This window comes from Cervus canadensis, chromosome 1 (assembly GCF_019320065.1).
Source record: "Cervus canadensis isolate Bull #8, Minnesota chromosome 1, ASM1932006v1, whole genome shotgun sequence".
Lineage (NCBI taxonomy): Eukaryota > Metazoa > Chordata > Mammalia > Artiodactyla > Cervidae > Cervus > Cervus canadensis.
This window is the reverse complement of record NC_057386.1, coordinates 39,219,927-39,247,736: the sequence shown is the minus strand read 5'-3', so window position 1 is coordinate 39,247,736 and position 27,810 is coordinate 39,219,927. Positions and strand designations below refer to the sequence as shown.

The window sequence follows — 27,810 nt, the reverse complement described above, 5'->3', positions numbered from 1 at the left end:
CTGGACAACCTCCATTTTTCATCTTTAAACATCACATGCTATACCTATAGTAACAACACAGCTACCATTTATTGAAGGCTTAAAAGGGCCAGGTTCTAAGCTAAGCATCTCAAAATAGTAACTCTGGAGTTGTATCAAATATCCATTCAAATTTGCTAATTTGATTACATATGCTCAGAAGAGAATAAATATGAATGAAAATAAATGTTATTGTTTAGTGCACATGATTTTAGTACATGCCATACCTTCAGCAAGTGCAAGCAACAAAATGAGCATGAGATGGGAGAAACTGTGCCCCGTCAGATACTCTCAGTTACAAAGTTGTATGCTAATAACATGGATATTGTTCTTTACGGGTGATTTAAGGGATTTTTCTTTCAAGATTAATTTTGACTATAATTTGACTTTTTCCTATATGTTAACTCTCAAACCCTGCTAAAGTGGGACTTCACTGTATCTCATTTGGTCCTCATAAAGATTCTATAAAATAAGTATAAGTATTTACCCTATCTTAGAGAAGAATTGATGCTTTTGAACTGTGGTGTTGGAGAAGACTCTTGAGAGTCCCTTGGACTGCAAGGAGATCCAACTAGTCCATCCTAAGGGAAATCAGTCCTGAATGTTCACTGGAAGGACTGATGTTGAAGTTGAAACTCTAATACTTTGGCCACCTGATGTGAAGAGCTGACTCACTTGAAAAGACCCCGATGCTGGAAAAGATTGAAGGCGGGAGGAGAAGGGATGACAGAGGATGAGATGGTTGAATGGCATCACTGACTCAATGGACATGAGTTTGAGTAAACTCCGGGAGTTGACGATGGACAGGGAGGCCTAGCGTGCTGCAGTCACAAAACTGTTGTGTGCAGGACACAACTGAGCGACTGAACTAAATTGAGAGAAGAATTAATAAGCAGAGAGACTGTGCAACTTGCTTGGCAGAGATAGGATCCAACTAGCTCTTTCTGATTCTGATTGTGATCTGATTTCAGATCCACAGCGTCTGCACTTAACCACTATGCTATATTGCAATATTCAATGTCCATTTTCCAGATGAAGAATGAGAGGCACAGAAATGATTAAGCAAACTTGTCCAATATTATACTGCTAGCAAGTCTTTATAGCAGGACTTAAACACAAACTAAGTGGCCCACAAGATAAATCTGGGCCACAGGTGTGTTCTGTTTAGCTCCCAAAATACATTTCTTTAAATTTCATTAGTTGTTATGAGAGACAAAGTTGGACAATAGCCCTTCCAAACATCTTCTCCCTTGTTGCCACTCAACAATTAAGACGGAAAGTCATAGGCTTGCACTCCCAGGTTCTCTTGCAGCTAGAGATAACCATGGAACCTAAGCTCTGGCCAGAGACTTTAAGAGAAGTCTGCTAGGAATTGAGTTGGTTTCCAGGAAAACTTTTGCTTGCCTAAGTAAAAGTAAAGCTAACTGTTGGCACTGTATCTTTCACTTCTTGGATCAAACACGGATGTACTGCCAGGAGCTACAACAGACATTTTTTAGGCGAAGACAAGTATAAAAATGGGACTCCAACATACTATTAATGACAGAACAGAAAGATGTAAAGAACTTGGATCCTGATGGTATTGTTAAGCTGCTGAGTGAGTTAGTCCTCAACTATATATCTTTGGATTTCCTGCTAGACAAACCAAAAATATTCTTATGGTTTAAAATTGGTCTTTTGTTACTTGTAGCCAAAATCTCTCCCAGACAACCTAGTTGCCAACATTTAAAAATCAAGAAATTCACATGACAGTCTGCATTACTAGTGTTTCTTGAAATAGAAGATTTTTCCCTCAACACTGGGTCTGCATTCTCACTTGGTCACAATTGGTAGCCTCTGACAAGAGAGTTTAAGGTCTCCAGCTTACCGCAAGCCCCATTTAGTCAGCTTCATTAATTTCAGTCACCTGTCTGATCCCACTACATTTAAATGTATGACCTTCTGTAATTATATCTCTCAGCATGTCTAGCCTAGAATCCACATGACCACCTGAATGTCTAACATCTCAGAAAACCTCCAATCAATTTCTACTAAAGGCATAGTCCACAGTTTTTACTACAGCAAAAACTCTCCTGAAACTGCCCAAAAGTTGAGTTATTTTGAACTTTATCCCTTAGAACCAAACTTTGGAAATGATTTAACAGGAATTAGAATAGTTAATTTTCTAGTTTTGGAACTCTGTGGAACCCTAGGAAACAATATTTATGAATAAACTCCAAGATTTCAAGAGTAATCAAAGGTCCAAGAAATATCCTGGATTTGTTCCATAGAAGTAGCAAAGAAATATAAAAATCACTGTAACCAAAACCCCCCAAACAAGAGACTGGTTGTGATTTAGTAACTTTAACAGGTATGTGAGCTTGCACCACCATTGCACATTACTGGTAAAAGGCTTAGGATTGTGATATCCAAACCTATTAAGATAGAATTTTACAAAAACCTCAAATGCCACAGGTAGGGATGATGTTGTGGGACATTTCAAAAAAACTGTCATTTAGGATAGCTACATAATGGAACCTTTCACGAGAAGCAGTTTCGAGACATGATCTATATCTCAACTGCCAAGAGACCATTTCTTGTCAATTCTTCAGACAAAAACATAAATGAAAGGCTGAATTACTTTAAATATCACTCATGTGTGCTCAGTGAGCACTGGACTCATATGCTTAATGCAAAACTTCACTGTGTCTTTATCTAAAAAGAATTTAGATAGCTTTAACGGTAATTGTAGACCACCACAAACAGTTTTCTCTATCTTCAAATGTACATCATTACATATTACTTCATTACCATTACAAAGATAGTTGTGTCAATTTCAATCCAGGGTGTACAACTTGTCATAAAGTGATACATCTGAAAGTAATACATATTTGACACAATTCAGTGAAGACCCAAATACATCATCTATAATAAATTTGCTTTGGAAGCAAAACTTTCAAATCATATAATCTTAATCTTTAAAAATTAAATACTGCTAAGTAATTCTGTGCAAAGAGCAAAGAATTAAATCAACTTAACATTAGTCATCACTAGCTGTTACTGAACACTCACTATGCTATAGTCCTAGACATTGTGTTAAGCATTCATTTAGTTATTTCATGAAAGCCAACAATAATTCTTTAAGATAAGGAAACTGAAGCTCAGAAAGGTGATTTTCCCAAGGTCTACACCTAGTAAGTGGGAGAGCTGGGATTTTTAACTCCAGAATCTGGCTCTAGAACCTAAAGTCAATTTAATCACCATGCTACACTATAGCCTACTCCCTTAAGAACAAGAATGTAAGACATAAAATCATTATTAAATTAGCCAGAGAGGGAAATTGTCCTTTGGGGTCTGGATTTGGCAGGGAAGAAAAGTATACTGAGGATCAGTGTACAAAATACTTCTTCAGAGAAATATAACCAAGAAAGTAGCAGCACTAAAAGAAAATTATTTCAATATCAGTGTCACATTGGTTACTGATCTTGAAGAAATTCTACTCTCAATTTCCAGAATGGTATTTCAAAAAGTCAATAAAAAAATCAAGTGAAGTATGCAAAAAGCAAAATGAGAAAAGAGAATTATCAAATTTTAGGGAGGGGTCAGGAGATAATTATAAGGCATTTTCTCAACTATTGACCCATATATTTTCAAATAACACTTTTGTATATTCAAAAATTTTCCGAAGGCAATTATCCATTTCAATAATTTTTCTCCTTGTCCTTGAATTTATGACAAGTGATCTAATTCTACACTATAAGGTTTCACTCTGGAGTCCAGACAGTCATTGCAGCAAAGTTATTTCTAATTAGAGAATCACTATCATGGTTATTTCAGAAATGTGAGCCACAAATAGAATACAAAATTTTAAAGTACAAAATCAAAGAGGAGATTTCAGTGTATCAGCAGAAAGAAGAAAGAGTAAAACACAGAACCTCAATCATCCAATTTTCTAGATCACATGTTCAAGACAAGGTAACTTGTTTTTAAAAAGAATACATTGTACTAGAACCTTAAATGTGCACCATAGGGACTTAATAAATGTCTGCAAAGGAATGCCATTCAATAAAGAGAAAAAAAACATCTATGGAAAAAAAAAAAATGTAAGCCTGGGACCTGTTAAAACACTAAGCACCATGAATCACCTGAAAAGACAACTGGAAACAAACCAAAGACTAATTGCATGAGCAACCGTTCTAACTGCCATATACTGGTTTTCTAAACAAGCTCATCAAACACAGAGGTTCAAATCATCCTTGGGGCCTTCCCTGGTGGTCCAGTAGTAAAGAATCCACCTGCCAAAGCAGGGGACACGAGTTGGATACTCGGTCCAGGAAGATCCCATGGGGCAGTTAAGTTTGCGAGCCGCAGCTACTGAGCCCGTGCTATAGAGCCCGAGAGCTGCAACTACTGAAGCCTGCGCACTCTAGAGCCCACACTCCACAGCAAGAGAAGCCGCCGCAATGAGAAGCCTGTAACAGCAACTAGACGGCAGCTCCTGCTCGCCGTAACTACAGACAAGCCCATGCAGCAAGGAAGACCCAGCACAGCCAAAATAAATAATAAAACTCTTTTTAAAGTTTAAAAAAATCATCCTTGGACCTTTAAACTTCTTCATTTTGTGCCACAATTATATTCTTCTATATGACAATTTTAAGAACACAATAAGACTTTTCTTGGTTTTGTTCAATGAAATTTTCTCATTTTTTTAAGAATGAGAAATTATTATAGATTAAAATCTCACAAAAATGGTGCTTAAATGGATATCTCCTAAGAATACTTTCTTTCTCCTAAGAGCCTCATATTTCATCGCTAAGATTCTGTATCCTGCAAGAATGTTTTTTAGGCAAGTGGAGGAGTTCCTGGGTTTTTCAGCCACACCTTGCCTAACCAAACTTCCTTTACAGCCTGTACAGCTTCCTTTGAAGTTTAATTGGAAACCACAGAATCAGCATAAAAGTGCTCAGAGCTGAGAAAGTTGCAGCTTGTAGAAGACAGATCAAAAAGACAAATCAAAATATTGTGCTCATAGAAATCTTAAGGCAAACCTTTTCAGCACTCTCTCTAGGAAGAAATAGGTTGTCTCTATTTTCTGACAAGGTTCAATAATAAAAACTGTAATCTAAATGCAACCAAAGTCTGAACCAAAGCTCTCTTATTATATCATATGTGAGTTTATCCAGCTGCTTTGGAAGTACATCTTCAAAAAGCTGCATTCAATTTATACTGCCAACTCCTGGTATAGCCGGATTAGACAGATCATTCTTCTCAACTATTATTTCCTTGTCGTTGTGTTGTTCAGTTGCTAATTCGTGTCCTACTCTTTGTAACCCCGTGGACTGCAGCATGCCAGGCTTCCCTGTCATTTACCATCTCCCAGAGTTTGCTCAAACTCATATCCATTGTAGTCAGTGATGCTATCCAACCATCTCATCCTCTGTCGCCCGCTTCTCATCCTGTCCTCAATTCTTCCCAGCATCAGGGTCTTTTCCAATGAATCAGCTCTTTGCATCAGGTGGCCAAAGAACTGGAGCTTCAGCTTCAGCATCAGTCTGTCCAATGAATATTCAGGGTTGATTTCCTTTAGGATTGACTGGTTCGATCTCCTTGCAGTCCAAGGGACTCTCAAGAGTCTTTTCCAGCACCACAATTCGAAAGCATCAATTTCTTAGAAAGCATTATTTCCACATACAAAGATACATTTAAGTCCATAAACACCTTTAAACACACTCAGTGTCCTCAGATTCTCCATATTTTAAAAAAATCTGTCAATTTCTGTTCTGTTTTGCCACACAATTCATAACCTTGATCATTAAAAGCACCAACACATACAGCCTATGATACAAACTAAGGTGACCACTTACAAAGATCTGCTCTACCATAGAGCAAAACATCCAATAGATTAATATGCTGCTAACCACGGCCTAGAAAAATTGATAAGTTCCCAAAGGGAAAAGATCTTTAAAGATTGTGGTTGCATTAATCATTCTTAATGGTACTCCAGGGTCATTACAAAACCATACACAACATACTCTGTCACAGAGATTGGCAACTAGAGCTAAGATGCCCCAATGTTTAAAACGTAGCTATTATTGAAGAAAAAATATACAAAAGAGAGAAAAAAGAGAAACTAATCCTTGAAATAGGCAGTTCATGTGAATTATATTGTCATAAAACAAATATCCTACCCACCAAACTTGTGTTATAATGAAAAGTTGCTTAACAACCAAATAGCAACTCTAAATTACCATCATTATAAAAATGACTAATACTTCATGAGTGCATGCATATTTGGTGCCAGGCATGATGCTAGGGCACTTTAATTCTTATTTCTGTGCAAGAAGTACTATATTACCCCTTCACAGATGGGCAAACTGAAGCACAGAACTGTTAAGGGACTTGTCTAAGTCTAGTAAGTTCTAAAGGTGGGGTTCAGATTCAGGCAGGCTCTTTCCAGACGTTACACTCTTAACCACTGTGCTAAACTGCTTCATGTTGCTACAGGCATTTCTGAAGGCCTGTAAAGAGAGAAATGAAAATATTTTCAGGGATTCCCCACTCTCATGTGATTTATATTATAATCATTGGCAGATACTATTTTTAGTCTAAACCACAATCACTTTCTTAAACCTCAAAGAATCAGTGAGCTTCCCTAATAGATTAAGATAATGTGTTATGAGTTGCTAACCTGTGGTTTATTTTAATTCTTGCCTGAGACATGCTAAGTATCATAATTGTGGAAAAAGGGGGCTCTTCCAAATTGTTGCTCTTTCTATAAAAGTGTCTGAAGCAACAATTGGAGAATCATTGTTCTAATGATTAACTTGCACAGAATGTCTTCCCTTAAAGTTCAATGAATATAATTTCATACATTCACATGCATGAAGCATTAAAAAAAGAGGTTGCTGTTGTTTTTAAGTGGGGGGAGGTATAGAGCAGGAAGAGGGACAAGGCAGTACCTACAAACACACACTCTGCAAAGACAGAAACTTCTGTGTCTGGCTACCATGCCTTAGACAACAAGTTCTACAATCATCACCCTGTGGAGAAACTGACTTCTAATTGTGAATGGAATTGAAAGAGATTAACACTTAATATTTGGAAGTAATAAACATATCTTTCATTTTCTTAGCTCCAAAAATCTTTTGCTCCTCCAACTTTTCCAATTAATCCATTAAACATTCTCTGTCCAGTAACTTGTAGAAAACTGACATCTCCTTCCCATCCATGCTCACACTTGGTTGGTCCTTTTCCTAGTCCCCTCACCATCCTAGGGCTTTGTTTTGTTTTAATTCACACTTAGCTTATAGCTGCCTTCCCCTACTAGACCTATAAATTCTAAGGCAAGGACTCAGAAGTCCTTGCTGGCCTTCTTTGTCTTCCTCAAGGCTTACGCATCAATTGTGATCACTACACTGTAATATAATTACTTATTTAATAAACTCTAAGCTTCCTGAGGCCAGGGACTAACTGGCTGCTGGATCCCCAATCCTGGCATGAGTGAGTAAATAAATAGATACCTTCAGAATCCAGTACAGCACAGGATACAAAAAGGGACAAAATTATCTTAAAAAAAAAAACAAACAAAAAAAACCAAGCAGCTTCAAGAAAAAAATCAAGGCTGTAACACAGTAGATTACTTCTGACCATTTCTTTCTAAGCATATCCTCTCTCACTAAGTAAGTGAAATTATTTCGCTTTCAGGAAATCTAGGGAATCATGGGAGCTTCCACTACATTTTGGAGCCAAGATCACCTCACCTGACTTTCTCCTGACAAACAGGAAAATGAGGGGCACTGTGAACAGCAGCTGTGCTGCTCGGCTACACAAGAAAATGCAGGGCAGTTTGTAAGTGATTCTGAAAAGGATTCAGTGCTGAAAACCAGAGGAAGAGAATGGATGGCATTACCTACACAAAACAGCACTCATTACCTCCTTGCTGATTAACAAGACTCCTTAAGGTCTCTCTTCCCACGTACACAGAAACTCTGGCATATTTCAAATTGGGTAGTCTTGTCAATAGACACAGAGGTTGTTTGTTTTTTTAAAGTAGTTTCCCTACTACTGCTAGGTTTCTTGAATGAGTGAACAAATAAATGAAAAATATGAACATGGAAATGCCTACTATGAGCTAGGCACTGTGTAGCCAACATGACAATAGGCATTTAATGGGAAAACTGCAAAGTGCTAAGCCGCCGGAACCAGGAACATAGCATGCAATGGTGCTACACGGGACGGCAGTGTGGGCTCTGCACGGTGCCTTTTTCAGAATGGGCATAATCTGGAATCTGCTCCCTTTCACTTAAAGCCACAGAAAAAGGACAAGAGACTTGAAGACACCTTTTGAGTACCAAAGGCCTGCTCTTCCTTCAAACCAGTCAAATTTTAAAATCTAAGCTAGTTTGTTTATTTTCTGTCCATGCAATTTAATGAATATTAAATAATAAGCAAGCTCCTGTGGGACGAGCAATGGAACTTCACTGGAACACACTCTGGCTTCTACTCTAATGCAGTGTTTCTCAGAGGTGGAATTAGAAAAAAGGAGTGGTTGTTACATAAAATGAACTGGGACAAGTTAACTACTTGGAACAAAATTAATTTAGTATTCACATTATGCAGTAAAACTGAGTATAAATGTAATCTACAAAACAACTTAAGAAAATACTAGTGAATATTTCTCTGTTCTATTGATGGAAAATTGAACAAAGCAGAAAAACAATGGAAACACACAAAGACTTTGAAATGACAGTATTAAGGTGTTTTAATGTCTGTACATCAAAATGAATAAAAAACAAAATGGCAAATGAAAACCAAGGCAAAACATGCAACATAACAGAAAAAGATTAATGTTATAAGTATATGAAAAATATTTACAAATCAATATGGCAAAAATACCTATCCACAAAGAAAGCTAGGCTAATCACATGACTGACTTAAACAGAGACTATAAAACAAGTAACAATACGTTATTTGAAAAATGTTTAACTTCTGATTTAAAAAAAAAAGAGGTAACTTAAAACAACAAAATACTAGTGGTGAAGACAGTTCTGGGGTCAGACCAGAACTATAACCATTGGCAAAGTTTTACTTTACTCATTTTACTTCCTTGAGATTCAATTTTCTTTGTAAATTAGAGATAATAATACCTACACCACAGGAGTGATGTAAAAATTAAACAACTGGGGACTTCCTCAGTGGTCCAATGGTTTAGACTCCATCTTCCAATGCAGAGGGTATCGGTTTGATCCCTGGTTAGGGAATTAAGATCTCACATGCTGCATGGTGCAGCCAGAAAAAATTAAACAATATAATGCATGTAAGGTACTTAGCACAGTGTTTGGTATACAGTAAATGTTCAATAAACAAGAGCTATTATGATCAAAAAAAGAATGATGAAAACATTCAGGGTTGATAAGGGTACAATGAAGCAGACATTTTTATATACAGCTTGTCAACAAAGCTTGATTCAACCTAAAACAGCAATATGTATCAAAAATCTTACGAGAAGTCATATTTTGGGGGCTTCTGGAAACAAAATAATGCTTAAAAACAATGGAAAAAATTGCTAACTATGACTATATCCATCAATCCATCCATTGATCCGTAGTCCAATATTTTTGACCCTGGTGATTCAAAAATATATCAATAAACCAAGTCCCTGGCTGAAAGGTTAGTTAGGGAGATAAGCAATCAAACAGTCAAGTACAATAAAGAGATAAGAGCCCCGACGGGTAAGTATAGGGTGCTATGGTGCACGTAGAAGGAGCACCTACCATAGTCTGGGAGTGGAGTCAGGAAAGCTTCCCAGAAGAAGTGACATTTAAGCTGAGACCTGAAGGATGAGTAGGAATTAGTCAGGTAAACAGATGAAGGGAAGGTGTTCCAGGTAAAGGGAACAGCATGTGCAAAAGCCTAGAGATCCAAGGGAGCATGGCAGGTCAGCTTGACTGAGCAGTGTGCAAGGCAGGGACTTGGGAAGAGACAAGGCTGAAGAGGTAAGCAAGGTTATCTTATTAAAAGTCTTGCGAGCAAAACTCTGGAGTGTAGACTTTATTCTAAGGGCAACACAAACACTGAAAAATCAAACAGTTTTAATAAATAAAGGGTTAATATTCATAATGTACCAGGAGCATACACAGGTTGAAAAGGATGCACAGTTCATAAAATGGAAATACAGGACTGTAGTTGAATAACTCCGGAAGTTTACTAAAAATCACTGAATTGTACAGTTATTAAAACAGGTTTATTTTAGGGCTTGTAGACTGTACTTCAATAAAGCTATCTTTCTAAAGAAAGTTAACAGAAATGCCTAATAAACATCTCAAAAATATTCAACTTGTCTAATAATAAAATACATATCAAGCCAACTAGGTACTACTGTTTATCCTCAAAAATTATCAATGATTAACAATAAAATGAGAATATGCAGTGTTAATAAAGCTAGGAGAAATGAGCATTCTTACACTATGTTGTTTTGGAGTAAATGTTAATTGGAAACAACCTTCCTAGAAAGTATAAGTATGTAACAGGAATCATAAAATTGTTTATACTCTGAGATCCTGTAACTGTATTTCTTGAAACTTTAATAAATGTTCCAAAATGTTGTCAAATATTTATGCACAATGATGGTCACTGCAATGTAATTTAAAAGTTGGAAAAAACCTAAATATTCATCAATAATGGAAAGGTTAGAATGAGTTATAACTACTCAATGCAGCCATTTAAGTGATTTGGCATATACCTATGATATATATAAAACTTTTTTAAAAAGCATACAAAATTATACATACAGCAACACTTCAGCTATATAAAAATACATGCTCAGCTGTATGGCACATATCTTTCATTATCTTTTCTGTGCTTTTCCATATTTTCCAAATTTCCTACAGTTGGCCTGTATTATTTCTATAGGTTAAGAAAATTTCTAAAGCTGTCTTTGAAAAATTAAAAAGCATCACTTTTATTTTATATAAGTCAATTTCATATTTTATGGCTTTATTTGCTCTGCCTAGAGAGAGAGGTGTGGTCATATTTGAATATATGTAATTCAATAATATCTACTTATCCCACATCCCCACTTGTGTATATATATATATATATAGATAAATGAATTTCCCAATTAAAATGTGCATCTTAAACATCAAGACTTTGGTGAAACTTGGATGGGTCTCTATCTACAAACACACTTTACTCAATCCTGACTGCTTAAACCAAGACAAAATAAGATTAAGCTTTCTTATAAAGATTTGGGGTCGTCGTTACAACTATATAATAGCTGCTCTAAAGGAGTACTGGGTCTTAGAGAAATATACTTATCCTTACATTAAGTAGTCCCTAACTGCTAAATTTTTTCCTTGGGTCAGCTATTTATAGGTTTTCTTCCTCTGCCCTTGCTGTAAAAACATCAACTATCATTTTCCAGAACTATAAGGAGCCTGCCTTTAGCAGCACCTGACCTTTTCCATTCATATTTTGCTGCTGGTAATCTTCTAAGAGTATAGAAACTAAATATTCAAGTTTATAAGATTTCTGTGTAAACTAAGAGAGAACAGGCTTCAAATAAGGGTATCACCAAAAAATGATTTGTACAGACTTGGATAATTCTGTTCTAGACAGTCAAAACAGACAATATATAAATGAACTCAAAAGACAGTGTGAGTTCTCAATTGCATCTCAAGTCTTGATTCCTTTACTGGCAGTCAAGTTCTCAGGACCAGAAACCAATATGCTGTTTGTCTTACTACACCATGGAAAGAGATATGAACCAGGAGCCATGGAACTTGGTTCTAGTGCTAGATCTTATCCCAACCAGTTCTGTCATCTTCAGTAAGCCTTTTAACATTGATATCTGTCCTGTGTAATTTCTGGGGCTATTCTAGAATCAAATCGGACCATGAACACAAAACATGCTGAAAAGTATATAGCACTATACAAAAACAAAAGATTTTTATGGTATTTCACTGTGTTTATATAACCCTGGGTCAATATAGATATCTGTTCAGAAAATTCATACCAGAAAGATAGAAGGTAAGAGATCATTCTTAAATTGCTTCAATTAATTAAAACCATCTATTATCTGGGAAGAACAATATATTCCAAGAGTTGGCAGCTCTGATCCCTCCTCCCCAATATCCAATAAGCCCCAGGTTCTGTGTGTCTTTTCTACAGTCCCTTGTGTTTGTCCTTCTCTTTCCCATTCCCAGTTCAAGCCTTTACTATTCACACCTAGGCCACCGTAACAGCCTCTAACAGGCTCTACTCATGCCTTTTCTCCCTCTCTCAACTCCCCTGGCCCATAGCTGGTGGATCAGTTTTCTTAAAACACTACTGTGATCATATTTGCTCAAAACCTCTAAGGACTCTCTATTACCACCTCTGTCAAGTTCAAATTCCTAAGCTCAGCAGTCCCTTTGCAGCCCTAGCTGCCTCCTCAGCTTTATCTATTACCACTCTTCCAAACAAATCCTTCCTCAAACTGGTCTATTTAAATCTCCTCAGATATGCCTTGTATGTTTCTGTCGCTGAGTCTTGGGGTATACAGCTTCTCTCCACCTGGAACACTTTCTACTCCCCAGCTTCTATCTCAGTCTATAAACATTCAACCTCCCCTTCAAGGCCTAGTTCAAGGGTCACCTAACTATGTTATATTCTCTTTGATTCTCAAGAAGGAAAAAGATGGAAGATTCTAAAGTTAGATACATCTGGGTTTGAATTACATCTTCAACAGCTGAGTGTCACTGGGTACATTCCTTAATAGCTCTTTGCCTCAGTTTTATCAGTAAGATGGGGATAAAAGAAATTTCCCTTGAGCATGCTGTGAAGAGTAAATAATCTATGTAAGGCAGTTACATGTTAGATACTGGTTTCGCTACTATTGCCACTAGTGAATTTATCTTAATTTGAATTCATACAATACTTATGGCCATTTACAAACTGGCTGTTGCTATACATTTAGTTTCATTCCCCTCACACTCCTTTTCTAACTCTCTCATCTCATTCTTGCCCCTCCTCTAGACTCTACACCTCCCTCCCAAAATTACATGACCCTGAAGAACAGGGTCAATATCTTACACATCTTACCACTATAATAGTCATTTACACCCAGTAGATGATCAATAGATTTGTTTAATCCCTAAAGAAAAAACACTGAAGAGCTGACAGTATTAAAATGTCTTACCTCCTATAGTGAAACACCGTAACAGAATGCTTAAAATGATAACAACATCTAAATCTCCAGTCTCACAAAATTAAATCTCTCCTTTCATGGTTCTGTAGATTGTTTCTGCTCTCTCTTAAAACAAACAACTCAACTTTTCCATGCAGCAAGAGACACAACAGCAAAAATATTCAAGTCAGACAGCAGTCGAAGACTGGAATACAAGGACCATGACAAAACTCAGCTGAAAAAGCTCTGGGTGAAGTGGAATAGGAAGACAACTTAAAGGGAAAGGTAACTGCTCATAGTTATGCTGACAACACTGACTGTTTCACACATACACACACACACCCCCCCCAGTACCAGGATTCCTTTTCTCCCAGGGTTATATATAAAATGAAATAATCAGGCTACTATAGCAAGTAGATGTAGAAATATCAGTCATTTAGCTCAAGAACTGAGCTTACCCATGATCAATTTAATTACCTATATCAAAGTACCTATTAACATACCTCAGGATTCTAAAATAAGCAAGTGTTGGCTAATGAAGTTATATCAAATAGATATGGTATTACTGTATACTAATCATTCACCTCAAGAAAATAAGTATAATAACATGATATACATATATTATTATTACAGCATCAATTGTTTTCAACACTGCCCAAGGAAAAGCATGTCAATATAATTCTGGTTTCTGGTTTACTTGCTCGACTCAACCAACCTTCAGTTGCTCTCTCAGCCAAAATCAGGCCTGGTAACCACTATCCTCAAAAGGTTTACAAGGAGAGTGAATTAAGCTGGTCTGATGGTATGTTAATGACTTTCCAACAACTAGCATCAAGTACCACATATAAGAATAACATACATTAAATTTCCAATCTTATGATACTTGTCTTCAGAAGACCCTCAAGTATTTTACTAGCTTTCAAGTGCAGTTATTCTAAAATCACATAATCTTAAGAGTTAGAAAGAGCCCTTACACCATCTCCTAGGCCAAAGGACCTCCAGCCTTTTGTTTGAACCTTTCCAAAATGAGCACTCACTATTTTGCAAGGCAGTCCACCCAACTGTTACAAAGTTCTTCCTTAGCATGAAAATCTGCCTCCCTGAACTTCTATCCAAGGATCCCAGCTAGTTCTGCAAACAACACAAGGTAAGGTAACCTCTGAAGTATAATCCCTTCTAGAATAGGATATAGCTGCCAATTTAGTCACAAAAAGTGCAAAAGCTGGCTCGAGGAAAAAAAAGGAAACCACCACACACTGCACAACATTTTGAAATTCAGGAAACTATGTTGAAATCACAAACCAGCATGTTTTCAAGATGTCAAAGCGCACACCTCAGTTAATATATAAATTAAGAGTAACCCGAATTTTTACAGTGGAAAGTGTTTCAGTGTATATTGAATACGTGTTTGCAAGTTGAAACTACTAAACCCACCAACCTAGTTTTTAAAATTACAGTTCTGTAGGAAGTTCCAAATGGTTTTTCCAATTTCTCATATATTCATTCCATCTATTTCCCTCTAAAACATCTGTATTTTTTTTTTTTTTAAGATCCCATTTCGCCCCACTGGTGCAATATTTCATTTAAAAAAATAAATATTTCCAGAAAGAAAGAAAAAAAAAAGCCTAAAAGAATGGAGCGTAAAGAAGTGGGGGTGGGGCGAAGGCAAAGAAGGGCCCAGCAGGAAAAGGCTGGTTACTGGGTATTTTCCTTCTGGAAGCACGCTTCACTGGCACTGGCATCTGAAGTAACGAGCCATACAAACACCACTCGAGAACAAGAACGATCAAGAGCAATGAGTGTGATGCATTAATGTCTGTGAGATGTAACTGAATTGGCACTGGTCATCCTGAAGCAGCGCCAGATGCTTCAGGACCTCGCCGAGGAAAGGTGAGAGGTCCAAGGAGCAGAGACCCCCGCCACCCTCTGGGGGAGGGGAGATGGCGAGAACCCTAGGAGTAACTACCGTTCAGCCGTCCAATGCAGCCCAACGGATAGGACACAAGAAAGACAGCAAGTGACCAGGGGGAAGGCAGACGCCCGGAGAGCCCGAAGAAGGGCGGGCGGTGGGCGAAGACGGAGCGGCTCCCTGAAACGGGTGCGGGCAAGGGGATGTGGGTGTGGGTAAGGGGCATGGCAGGAATCCCGGGGTCCTCTCCCTGCAGCAGAGCAACAGAGGGTAAAAGGAAGGGGGAGGGTGAAAAGCAAGAATGACTCATTCCCGAAAGGAAGTGCTCAAGCCAGAAGAAAGCATGCCACAGGGGGCTTCGGGGCGAGGATGGTGAGGCGCTAGGTGCTCAGAGTGACGGGGGCACAAATCAACGTCCGGTAGTTCCAGCGGCTCGTCTTTCAGATGGGGGTGTGGGGGGTTCGCGGCAGCCGGGTGCCAAGGCCTGGGAAGCGGCGCGGCGCGTGCGCAGTGGCGCTCGGCGGGACCCGCTGAGGCAAAGCGGAGCCGCAGTGACAGAAGCGAGCGGAGCGGCTGCCGGGAGGCGACTCACCGAGGCGCAGGGGCTGGAGGTAGTGCTGGGGGTAGGCGACCGCTGGACCGTGACCAAAGCCATCTAGGCGCTGCTGGGCTGTTCCGGGCAGGGCATTCTTGTCCCGAGTGTGGGGGGGCGGGAGGGGGACGGAGCCGGGATGGGGCAAAGGGGTGTGGGGTGGGGGTGAGGGGAACAGGGAGGAGGAGGAGGAGGCCGCGCGTACGGCCGCAGACTCCGCACCCACCACCGGACTCTCGCAGACTGACGCGCCGAGCGGGCGGCTGGCTGGCTGGCTGGCGGGCGGTTCGGCAGCTGCGGGGCACAATGAGCGCTCCCAGTGCGCAGGCGCCACCTGTCAGCAACCGCCTCTCCCCTCCTCGCGCGCCGCCGCCTGGCCGTAACCCTTGAGTTGCCGGAAGCCGGCCGGGTGCGTGCGCCTGGGGCCGCCGCCCCCTCTAGGGGTTTCCCCCTGGGCTCCGGGAATCGCGCGGGTTAGGCCGCGCTGCGAGTTTGAGGGGGTGGGTTTGGGAGCGGGTTCTGCGGCTGGGGAGGGGGTGTCGCTGGAGTCCCCACTCTTGAAGGACAACCTTCCCCCACCCCCCGAGGTTGGGCGCACCGCTTAACCCACCTTAGTGAGAAGAAACGGAGGTGAAAATCCCGAGGCGAACGAGTTTCCGGGTGGGAAAGGGCGCCGCGGGGTTTCAAACGCTTCCTCTGAGCGTGGATGGGACTTTCTGGGCTGGAGACCTTACCGTTGACCCGGCTCTCGAGGGCTTTTTTCTGAGCTTTCCCACCCTTCCGATCTGAGTCCATGTTTTATGATGAGACTTTTTGAAAGAAAGAAGGATTTGTAATTTTATACCCCGAGAGTCTTCATGGTACCCTCGTTCTTCCTCTGATACCCGGGCCCATGTCTAAGGGCTCATTCATTATTCCTGAAGTGCAGGGAGGCCGAGAGAGACTGGGGGAAGCCGAGTAAGCTGGGCTCACGGAGTTACAAGGGTCCAACCTGCTATTTACCTCCCACTTGCTTCCTGTTGGGAAGAAAGTCTCTTGATTAAACAGGATTTGCTCGTTGGGGTTTTCCTTCTCTTCGTCTCTAGATTTTATTATTTCATAGACATATGCGAAATGTCGATTGAATATTCTAAAGAAATAGTCTTCTAAAAGGTAAATCATCAGCTGAACCTAAGCCAAGAATATAATGAAAAATCAAAATTTAAGGGGGGCGGGGGTGGAAATCGCACCCTGTAAATACCATGGATTGATTACACAGAGAAAGAGAGTTGACAAGGCTATTTCTCAATTTGAGTGGATGTGCTGGTAAATACCACCATATATAACATGTCTGTAAAACGGAGACATTCAGGAGTTTGCAGTTATTAACCCACCGCCACTTGTTTGTCACTCAAAGTCTCTTGGATCTTACTGCTTCTTGTAAATTGGCAGAGCTGCCTTGAGCCCTTTCTGGCCGCTGTATGGTTAAGTGCCACTGGAGCCCTCTGTGCTGAGCCTTTGTTCTCTCCCTGGGGCCCTGTGGTTGAAATAATTAGCAGGGAGGTTCCATGAGAATCAGACACTGAGGGTCCCTGTACTGTACAGTCCTAGGTCGAATGTACAGCAGAGAAGCCAGCTGGTAGGCTTTTGCCCCCTGGTGGTGGTCAAGAGTGCCTGCGAGCCAAAATTAAACAAAGATGTACGGTTCACAGATTAAACAATCTGACTGTGTGTTTTTCCCAGAGCTACTTAGTAAACAGGAAAAGAGCAGACAAAGTTCAGAAGTAAGAACTTTGAACCAATGCTTAGCAGATGAAACAGGAAGCTATATGCCTAGGAAAGAATTTTACATTGCTGAAAGCTGAATGAACACAAATAAATGAAACATGGCTTATTAACCAAAGTATAGTTCTAGAAAAAAGTGTTATTCAAATTCTGTAAAGCAATTATCCTTCAATAAAAAATAAATTTTTTAAAAGTGTTTTTCAAATCAATAGGTCTTAGTAATGTACTTCTGACTCAGGGACAGCAACACTGATTATCTGCTTTTATGTAGCAACACCATCTTAAATTCTTTTGGACAATGGTAATCTTACAGTGCAAAATAATCTTACAGTGGGAAAGAGCACACCTTAGCAATTAGAGATCTTGATTCTAGTTCCTCGCCTCTGTAAAACCTTGAGCAAAAGTTTTTGAGTTTTAGTTTATTTCTTCAACAGAGTTCTAACTCAGGATTCTTATTCTCAAGTGAAAAAAACGTGAAGTGCAATATAAACTGTAAAACCCCATGTGTAATTAAAATAATTTTGTTATTCTCTTAAGTTTGTTCCAAGTGCAGTTGGCATTTTCTGAGTATACCCTATGTGTAGAAAATAGCATCAAGCAAAAAGGTAATAAAAATATTTTAAAATACATGATTCCATGCCTTTTCTTAACATCAGGAAAAGTAGATTTGTGGTCAAGACATGTCTCATTTTTAGGTAGTTATAGAACATCTTTATTCACCGCAACTGAGGTGATAAAATTCTGGTCAAAATTAGGATTGTAAGGTACCCAAATTCACATAAGGTTTGTAATAGAAAGCTAATTTATCAACAGGAGAAATATCTTTTCCTGGTGTATGACTTTTTAAGGAAACTAAGATTTGGAAGTTGTTGGTGCATGTTCATTGAGTCATTCACCATTAATTGAGAAAATAGTGTGTATCATATACTAGTCACTGTTTTAAAAACAAAAGTCTGTCTATCTCTCACAGCTTGTTAGCAGTGAAAAACTCATCAAATAATTACAGTAGGCTTTAATGGTACTGTTGTTTCAGTCGCCTCTGCTAGGCCCCATAGGAAATACATACATACATACATACATATATATATATATATATATATATAAGAAATCTAGAAATGTACAAAGTGCTTTAGAAAAACAGAGGTCTGGGCAAATGCACGCTTTATGATATTGGCTTTCAGTCTTTGCCTACAGTCCCAGTACAGCCACATGGTGAACTGATCTGGATCCTTGTGCCATTGGAGTTCATTTAACCCTTAACTTGTATTACTGTTCTTCAGGGGTGAAATTATAAGAGCTTTTGCAATTTCTGTGATCAGCTAGTTCTTAAGCTTTGAGAACCTGATGAAAACTATTAACCATCTCCCCAGAAAGATGCACTTACATATTTCACACACCCTGATATCCATTAAGGGGCTCTAGGTTAAGAATCCTGATCTAAAGTTTAAAACAGGGTTTTTCTGGTGGTCCAGTGGTTCAGATTCTGCCTTGAAATGCAGGGGATGTGGGTTGGATCCCTGGTCAGAGAACTAAGATAACATATTCTGTGGAGCAACTACTGAGCCCATGTACCACAGCTAGAGAGTCCATGTACCACAACGAAAGATCCTGCATGATGCAATGAAGATCCTGCATGATGCAAGTAAGACCCAATGCAGCCAAATGAATAAATCTTAAAAAAATAAAATTTAAAGGAGTGGCTCTCAACCTTTTATCATGACATCCATAGAAATCATGATGATATTTGTTCAGCACACTGGGATAAATTAGAAGGGATTTGGAAGCAATAATGTGGGGCTTGGTGGAAAGAAGTTATTTTCTCTATATAGTTATAATGTGAAAAAAAACATTAAGGATATTAGTTTGATATTAAATATTGAATTTGCATAAGCTTCCAAATAAAGTTTGTCAAAAATTTAATGAAAAACCCAAGATTGCTTCCGTAAACATAACATTGTCTATGTAGGGTTTTATGATCGAAATGACTGCATCTAATTCCTGAACAAGACAGTTTGACAGTGATCACTTAGTAGTCATTATTGATGAGTATTTATATTCATCTTATATATATTGATGAGAACAAGTAGGTGATGAATTTAAAATAATTTCACAACAATTCAAAATTTACAAGCATAAATTATATATGACTAATAGCTCTTACTTTTTCCACACCAGAAATCATAATGCGATAATATCTTATGATAACATGACTGGATTTAGAATCCACTCAAACTTTTTCATATTAAGTATAATTTACAAAATAATGATGAAACTTCAATTCACAGAGTATGACTGTATTATGAGAGCAATAATTCCACAGCTAACTTGGATGTAACAAAAGGACACATCAGCCATAAACAAAGGGAAGAATTCAATATATATAAAGAGATGGAGAGCTGAATCCATGAGGAGTATCTGACAGACCTCCCTGCCTTTCTTGGCCACACATTAGGCTCCGAGTCCTGCTCCTTGAGTGCCTGGAACAAGCACTCCTCCAGCAGCTTCAGGGCTCAATGTTTGTGATGAGCAGCAATATATACTCCAACAGGCCTATGAAAGTGATGTCCTAGAGATAGAACATTCCTTGGCTTTGTTCCTTTATTCGAGGATACTTTCTTTAATAAAGCAAGTCCCCCATGTGCTTGCCTCCTATGGGACCACGGGGCACACTAGAATGGATCATCAGACTGATTCTTTGGGTTACTCTTTGAGAATTCTTATGTCAAACTGCTTCTGGCCAGGGGTGAATTATGTAGAGGCACCAGCCACCCTAGTCCTTTCAGGCCACTCCTGGGACTGCATGGATAGCCATCTTGCAGTACATCTGTAACTCACTGATCACACACCAAATAAAGTATGTCATATAACAGACTATAGTTTATATAGCTAAGCTTGTTAAAATGTGAGGGGAAAGTTGTCCTTAATAATCCAACCTCTTACATTTGAAATGACAAGTTAGAAAGTAATAAAACAAGTAGGAATCGGGACTTCCCTGGTGGTTTAGTGGATTAAGAATCCACCTTGTCAAACAGGGAACTTGGGCTCAGTCCCTGGTCAGGGAACTAATAATCGCCAGGCTGCAGAGCAACAAAGATTCTGCATACCACAACTAAGTCTGCAGGCCACAATGAAAAATCCCGTGTGCTGCAATTAACACCTTCAATTAAGCCAAATAAATAAATATCCAAACAAACAACAAAAAAAAAACCAGATAGAAACATATACACATAGAGTATATAATAGCTAAGAGTGAGTGGAGTATGATTGAGTCATATATTGCCTCTGTGCTGTATTTAGTCGCTCAGTTGTGTCCGACTCTTTGAGACCCCATGGACTGTAGCCTACCAGGCTTCTCCATCCTTGGGGATTCTCCAGGCAAGAATACTGGAGTGGATTACCATGTCCTCCTTCAGGGGATCTTCCCAACCCTAGGATCGAACCCTGATTTCCCGTATTGTAGGCAGATTCTTTACCATCTGAGCCACCAGGGAAGCCCATATTGCCTCTACCTGGTTGTAATTTTTCTTAAATTTTAATAATTTTATACTAACTTTATTTGATAGAGTCCAGATAGGAGATAGAAACCACACCAGTTAATTGAACAGGTGATTTAACAAGAATTGTTAACTAGGTATGAAGTTAAGTGGGTGACTGAAAAACTAAAAAGAGAAATTAAGGTATGACAGAGGTAGTGACTGTTACTACCTTTAGGGCTGAAAAACAACCTAAACAAAGGAATTAAAGAGGAAAAAAAAAAATCACAAACTTGGAGGAGTGATCTCTCAGATCTCTGAGAAGGCACTTCCTGACTGGTGTTGGTGTCTCTGAGCTTAGATGGGGGTGCTTGAGGGGACCCAGAAGTCTGGGCCCCAGACCTCTACAGCAGAACCCTGGCTGGTGTCAATGAAAATTACAAAACTGTAGAAAAATGGCAAACTGGTTTCAGCTATTGCTACAGAAAGAATCTCCTACTGCCAGAATAAAGAAGCATTGCTGGAGTGAAGTGTACTGGAACCAACACACTACAGGAAGCAGTCATGAGATAGACAGGAAGGAACAAGCCTCTTGTCCTTCCTCAGCCTTGGGGTCTCCCTCCAATGCCCCCAATTAGCAGAGCTTAACAGAGCCAGCTGGCAAGGCAAAGAAATGTGGTTTTCACACTCCAGCTCCAGCATGAAAGAAAATTACAAAAGGAGCTGAGGAAATAATTTTAATAACGGGCAATTGGCTGATGTGGAAATTGATACCAGAAGTGGAATCTATCTTCCATCTTCTGGTTTTGCATATATCTCATGAAGACAGCTAATGACCTTGCTCCTTTTGCTCCCCAGACCCAATCAGCATAATGTTATCAATGCACTGGATCAACTTAATGCTGATTGGAAGGTCAAGATGCTCAACTTCTCTGTGGACTGTATTATGGCAGAGAGCAGGAAAACTGACGTAGCCCTGAGGCAAGACTGTGAAGTTATATTGTTGGTCTTGCCAAGTAAAAGCAAATTGCTTATGGTGTTTCTTGCCAGTTTGTATGGAGAAAAAAGCATTTGCTGGATCACTAGCAGCATACCAAGTGACAGGAGTTGTGTGTTGATTTGCTCCAGTGAAGTTATTATATGTGGAAGAGCAGCTGCAATTGGAGGCATCACCAGATTAAATTTATAATCACTCATAGTCATCCTCCAAGATCCAGTTGCCTTCTTCACAGACCAAACAGGTAAGTTAAACTGATGTAAGATAAGGACTTCCCTGGTGGTTCAGTGGCTAAAACTCCACACTCCCAGTGCATGGGGTCTGGGTTCTGATCCCTAGTCAGGGAACTAGAGCCCACATGCTGCAACTAAGAATTCACGTGCAGCAGCTGAAGAACCTGTAGGGAAGATAGCACAACTAAGACCCAGTACAGCCAAGTACCTAAATAACTTTTTTTAATTGGCATGAGATAGATTTCATCACGCCTGCTTCTTTAAGTCTTTATTGGTATCACTAATCTCTGTAGTTCCCCTTCATCCCCAAAAAGCAATGATTTTTGTTTACTCTCTAGTGTGTGTATATAAGGGGGAAGGAGGTTTCCAAGGGCTTCAACTTGGCTTTTCATACTGTAATGGTCCTTATTCCAGATCAAAGGGCCAAAATGGAAATTCTGCCAGTTGCCAGGTATCCTAATTGTATATTCAAGAGCTAATGAAATATCACAGAATGGTTCTATAGCCCACTGCGATTCAAACTTGAGTTAAGACTCCATGCCTGGTATAAGCCCCACTGGTGGAATGCATTTGGGTCCCCCCAGATTAGCACCAATTAATGCCAATGTTTAGAAATCCTTGCAAAACCTGAATATTGATTTTTCCCCCATTACACAGTCATTTTAGGAAGTGGCCACAGTTGTCTGTCGAAAAGATTCGGGGGAAGATTTTCAGTATACACTATGGCAGTGCTACAGAATCGTTCCTTAAGGGGATCCAGCCTTCCCTTTAAATTAAGGGGCTCAGGTCTGGAAACTGGGAGAGAGAGGTCAGAACTCTTTACTGTGGGGACTAAAGTTGTATTTTGGGCCAAAATATATATAGATTTTAAGATATTATATGTAGAGACTTACCTTGTGGTCCAGTGGTTAGACTCCTCTCTCCCAGTGAAGGGGGTCAGGATTCAATCCCTGGACAGGAAACTAGAAAGAACCCCGCATGCTGCAACAAAGAGTTCGCATGCTGCAAATAAAGACCCCACATAGTAGTAGTAGTATTAGTTGCTCAGTGATGTCTGACTGCGATCCCATGGACTGTAGCCTGCCAGGCTCCTCTGTCCATGGGATTTTCTAGGCAAGAAAACAAGTGGATTGCCATTCCCTTCTCCAGCAGGTCATCCTGACCCAGGATCATCCCGACCTACTGTCCATCTCTGGGTCTCCTGTATTGCAGGCAGATTCTTTATCAAAATATCTCACATACTGCAACTTAAAAAAAAATAATAAAGAATCCCACATGCTTCAACGAAGATTGATGATCCCATGTGCGGCAACTAAGACCTGGCACAGACAAATAAATACCGAAATATTAAAATAAATAAATATTATGTGTGAATGATCAGTACTTTGTTAGAAAGTGAAAGAAACTGTCAGTCGCTCAGTCATGTCTGACTCTGTGACCCCATGGAACTGTACCCCACCAGGCTCTTCTGTCCACAGAATTTCCCAGGCCAGCATACTGGAGTGGGCAGCCATTCCCTTCTCCAGGGGATCCTCCTGACCCAAGACTCAAACCTGGGTCTCCTGTGTTGCAGGAGATTCTTTACCATCTGAGCTGACTGGCCATCTATTTTAATCCTAGGACCACCCATAATCATTTAGCTGAATGCCAAAAGAAATCTGATTACCACTGTATCTCTACTTTTCTTTATGCGCCCACTTTGTCTTTGGTGGATAAACACTGCCATTTGGCCTCGGCTACTCAAATGGATCATCCCATCATGCTTTGCCTACAGGAGAAAGCCAACATAGAGCTTTTCAAGGATACAAATATTCCCACGCACTAATGTATTTTGCAATGCTTTAGTAAAGGAACCCTCCCCCAAGTCCTTTCAGAGGATATACTTGTGGGGAGTAGATATGCAAGTCAATAGGTGACATATCTACCCTGTATCCCTAAGCCTTTTGATTCCTCTTACATTAATTATCCAGAGAAGTTCCTGTACCTTAGCTTTATTAAACATAGGCCACTATGGAGTCCAAGTTTCAGTGAACTTACCAAATAAATACTGAATGTCACTTCCAGCTGTAGGTGCTAATGCATTAAATCCTTAATTTCTGATACAGGTACCCAACTCAATAAAGTCCAGTCAACCCAGTATTATATTTCGTGCTCCTTCCTTTAACTCCCTTATAATATACTCACATAAACTCCCTGGGCTTCTACCATAAATAATAATTAAAATGTTCTACCATGAAAGCTGTTTCTCGAGCTTATGGTTGCCAGGGCGGGAGGGATAGTTAGGGAGTTTGGGATGGTCGTATACATACTACTATCTTTAAAACAGATAACCAATCGCATAGTATATGAAATTCTGCTCAATGTTATGTGCCAGCCAGGATGGGAGGGGAATTTGGGGGAGGATGGATACATGTATATCTATGGCTGAATCTCTTCCTTGTTCACCTGAAACTATCACAACATTGTTAATTGGCTATACCCAATACAAAATTAAAAGTTTAAAGTTTGAAAAAAAAATTAAAAAATAAACTCCATAGGGTTGTGTAAGAATTAAATGAGATAAAACATGTGAAAAAATATTGTAGAAAATTAAGTCATGTTCAGTGTCTTCTCAAAAGCAAAAACAATTAATTTCTGCTAGGGAGGTTAAAAAAAAAGCTGTTTCCACCTGGTCAGACTTTGTATTTGCCTTGCTGGAGCATTTTAAAATCATATTTTAGCTTTTTTCTCAACAGGGCTGCCACCAGAACACAGGTGTCATGAAAACCACTGCTAAATCTACTCATATCAAAATCATTGTGTTGTTTGGGCATGTGGATGTGGCAAGTCTACCACTACTGGCCATCCGATCTACAAATGTAGTGGGATTGAACAAAGAACCACTGAAAACCACAAAGAACCTCCTTTGAGAAGGAGGCAGCTAAAAACCTCCTTTGAGAAGGAGGCATCCTTCAAGTATGCCTGGCTCTTGGACAAACTGAAAGCTGAGCATGAATGTGGTGTCACCATTGATGTCTCCCTGTAAAGAAACCCAAGACCAGCAAGTACTATGTGACCATAATTGATGCCCCAGGACACAGAGGCTTTACCAAAAACACGATTACAGGCATATATCAGGCTGGTTATGATGTTCTGATTGTTGCCACTGGTGTTGGTGAATTTGAAACAGGTGTCTCCAAGAAGGGGTGATCAAAGAGTAAGCTAACTAACAACTAACTGTTAACATTAACAGAATGGATTCCACTGAGCCACTCTACAGCCAGAAAATCTATGAAGGGACTAAGGAAATCAACACCTACATTAAGAAAGTTGAATCCAACCCTGACATAGTAGCATGGGTGCCCATTTCTGGGTGGAATGGTGGCAACATGCTGCAGCAAAGCTCTAACCTGCCTTGGTTCAAGGGATGGAAAGTCACCCATAAAGATGGCAATGCCAGTGGAACCATGCTGCTTGAAGTTCTGAATTACATCCTGGCCACCTGACAAGCCCTTGCATCCGTCCCTCCAGGAAGTTCAGTTCAGTTCATTTCAGTTCAATTGCTCAGTCGTGTCCGATTCTTTGCTACCCCATGGACTGCAGCACGCGAAGCCTCCCTGCCCATCATCAACTTCCAGAGTTTACTCAAATTCCTGTCCATTGAGTCAGTGATGCTATCCAACCATCTCATCCTCTATTGTCCCCTTCTCCTCCCACCTTCAATCTTTCCCAGCATCAGGGTCTTTTCAAATGAGTCAGCTCTTCGAATCAGGTGGCCAAAGTATTGGAGTTTCAGCTTTAGCATCAGTCCTTCCAATGAACATTCAGGACTGATCTCCTTTAGGATGGACTGGTTGGATCTCTTGGCAGTCCAAAGGACTCTCAAGAGTTTTCTCCAACACCACAGTTCAAAAGCATCAATTCTTTAGTGCTCAGCTTTCTTTATAGTCCAACTCTCACATTCATACATGACTACTGGAAAAACCATAGCTTTGACTATATGGACTGTTGTTGACAAAGCAATGTCTCTGCTTTTCAGTATGCTGTCTAGGTTGGTCATAGCTTTTATTCAAAGGAACAAGTATCTTTTGATTTCATGGCTGCAGTCATCATCTGCAGTGATTTTTGGAGCCCAAAAAGATAAAGTCTCTCTCTGTTTCCACTGTTTCCCCATCTATTTGCCATGAAATGATGGGACCAGATGCCATGATCTTAGTGTTCTGAATGTTGAGTTTTAAGCCAACTTTTTCACTCTCCTCTTTCACTTTCATCAAGAGGCTCTTTAGTTCTTCTTCACTTTCTGCCGTAAGGGTGGTGTCATCTGCATATCCGAGGTTATTGATATTTCTCCCGGCAATCTTGATTCCAGCTTGTGCTTCATCCAGCCCAGCATTTCTCAGGATGTACTCTGCATATAAGTTAAATAAGCACAGTGACAATATACAGCCTTGACATACTCCTTTTCCTTGGAACCAGTCTGTTGTTCCATGTCCAGTTCTAACTGTTGCTTCCTGACCTGCATATAGGTTTCTCAAGAGGCAGGTCAGGTGGTCTGGTATTCCCATCTCTTTCAGAATTTCCCACAGTTTATTGTGATCCACACAGTCAAAGGTTTTGGCATAGTCAATAAAGCAGAAATAGATGTTTTTCTGGAACTCTCTTGCTTTTTTGATGATCCAGCAAATGTTGGCAATTTGATCTCTGGTTCCTTTGCCTTTTCTAAATCCAGCTTGAACATCTGGAAGTTCATGGTTCATGTACTGTTGAAGTCTGGCTTGGAGAATTTTGAGCCTCCAGGAAAGATATCTACAAAATTGATGATGTTGGTACTGCCTCTGTGTGTCGAGTGTAGACTGGTGTTCTCAAGACTGGTATGGTGGTCACCTTTGCTCCAGCGTTACAACTGAAGTGAAATCTGTTGAAATGCAGCATGAGGTTTTGAGTAAAGCCTTCCTTGGGGTCAATATGGGTTTCCTTATCAAGAACTTGCCTCTCAAAGATATTTGCTGTGGTGATATGACTGGTGATAGCAAAAATGACCTATGGATGGAAGCAGCTGACTTCACAGCTCAGGTGATTATCTCAGACCAGCAGGTCAAATCAATGCTGGATATGCCCCTGTGCTGGACTGTCAGTTCACATTCTTGCAGGTTTGCTGAGCTTAAGGAGGTAATTGATCATCATTCTGAGAAAAATCTGGAAAGTGGCCCCAAATTCTGGAAATCTGGTGATGCTGCCGTCACTGATATAGTTCCTGGCAAAACCCATGTGTATTGAGAGCTTCTCTGACTATCCTCTTCTGGGTCATGTTGCTATTCGTGACATGAGACAGACAGTTGCTGTGGCTGTCACCAAAGTAGCAGACAAGAAGGCAGCTGGAGTTGCCAAGGTTACCGAGTCTGCCCAGAAAGTTCAGAATATTACCCCCAATACCTCCCACCCCCATCTTAATCAATGGTGGAAGAACAGTCTCAGAACTCTTTGTCTCAATTGTCCATTTAATAGTAAAAGACTGGTTAATGATAACAATGCATCATAAAACCTTCAGAAGGAGAGGAGAATGTCTCAACCATTTACTCTATATGTGGCAGTTTTAAGTTAGGTTTTAAAATCAGTGCTTTTTAATGGAAAAGACCAAAAATCTGTCACAGAATTTTGAGACTCACTGAAACAAAGTTTAATGAGAAAAGAAAACGCTGAG

General features: G+C 39.8%; 2 protein-coding genes across 5 annotated transcripts in view; one reads left to right on the top strand and one right to left on the bottom strand.

Annotated features, from left to right (window-relative positions):
* The window catches only part of SSH2 (slingshot protein phosphatase 2), a 229,263-nt gene extending 213,365 nt beyond the window's left edge, over positions 1 to 15,898 (bottom strand). The window contains exon 1 of one of the 4 annotated variants that reach the window (XM_043478968.1): positions 15,664 to 15,898. In XM_043478968.1, coding sequence (XP_043334903.1) covers positions 15,664 to 15,726 — 63 coding nt within the window. In that variant the 5' untranslated portion in view covers positions 15,727 to 15,898. Of the gene's footprint in view, positions 1 to 9,770; positions 9,790 to 15,663 lie in introns of those variants that run through there. The other 3 variants (XM_043478939.1, XM_043478928.1, XM_043478960.1) reach the window with 3 other exon arrangements.
* An 11,153-nt stretch (positions 15,899 to 27,051) lies between these two features.
* EFCAB5 (EF-hand calcium binding domain 5) overlaps positions 27,052 to 27,810 on the top strand; it is a 94,769-nt gene continuing 94,010 nt past the window's right edge. The window contains exon 1 of the mRNA XM_043479185.1: positions 27,052 to 27,182. The gene's annotated coding sequence lies outside the window, so the exon portion shown is untranslated. The remainder of the gene's footprint in view (positions 27,183 to 27,810) is intronic.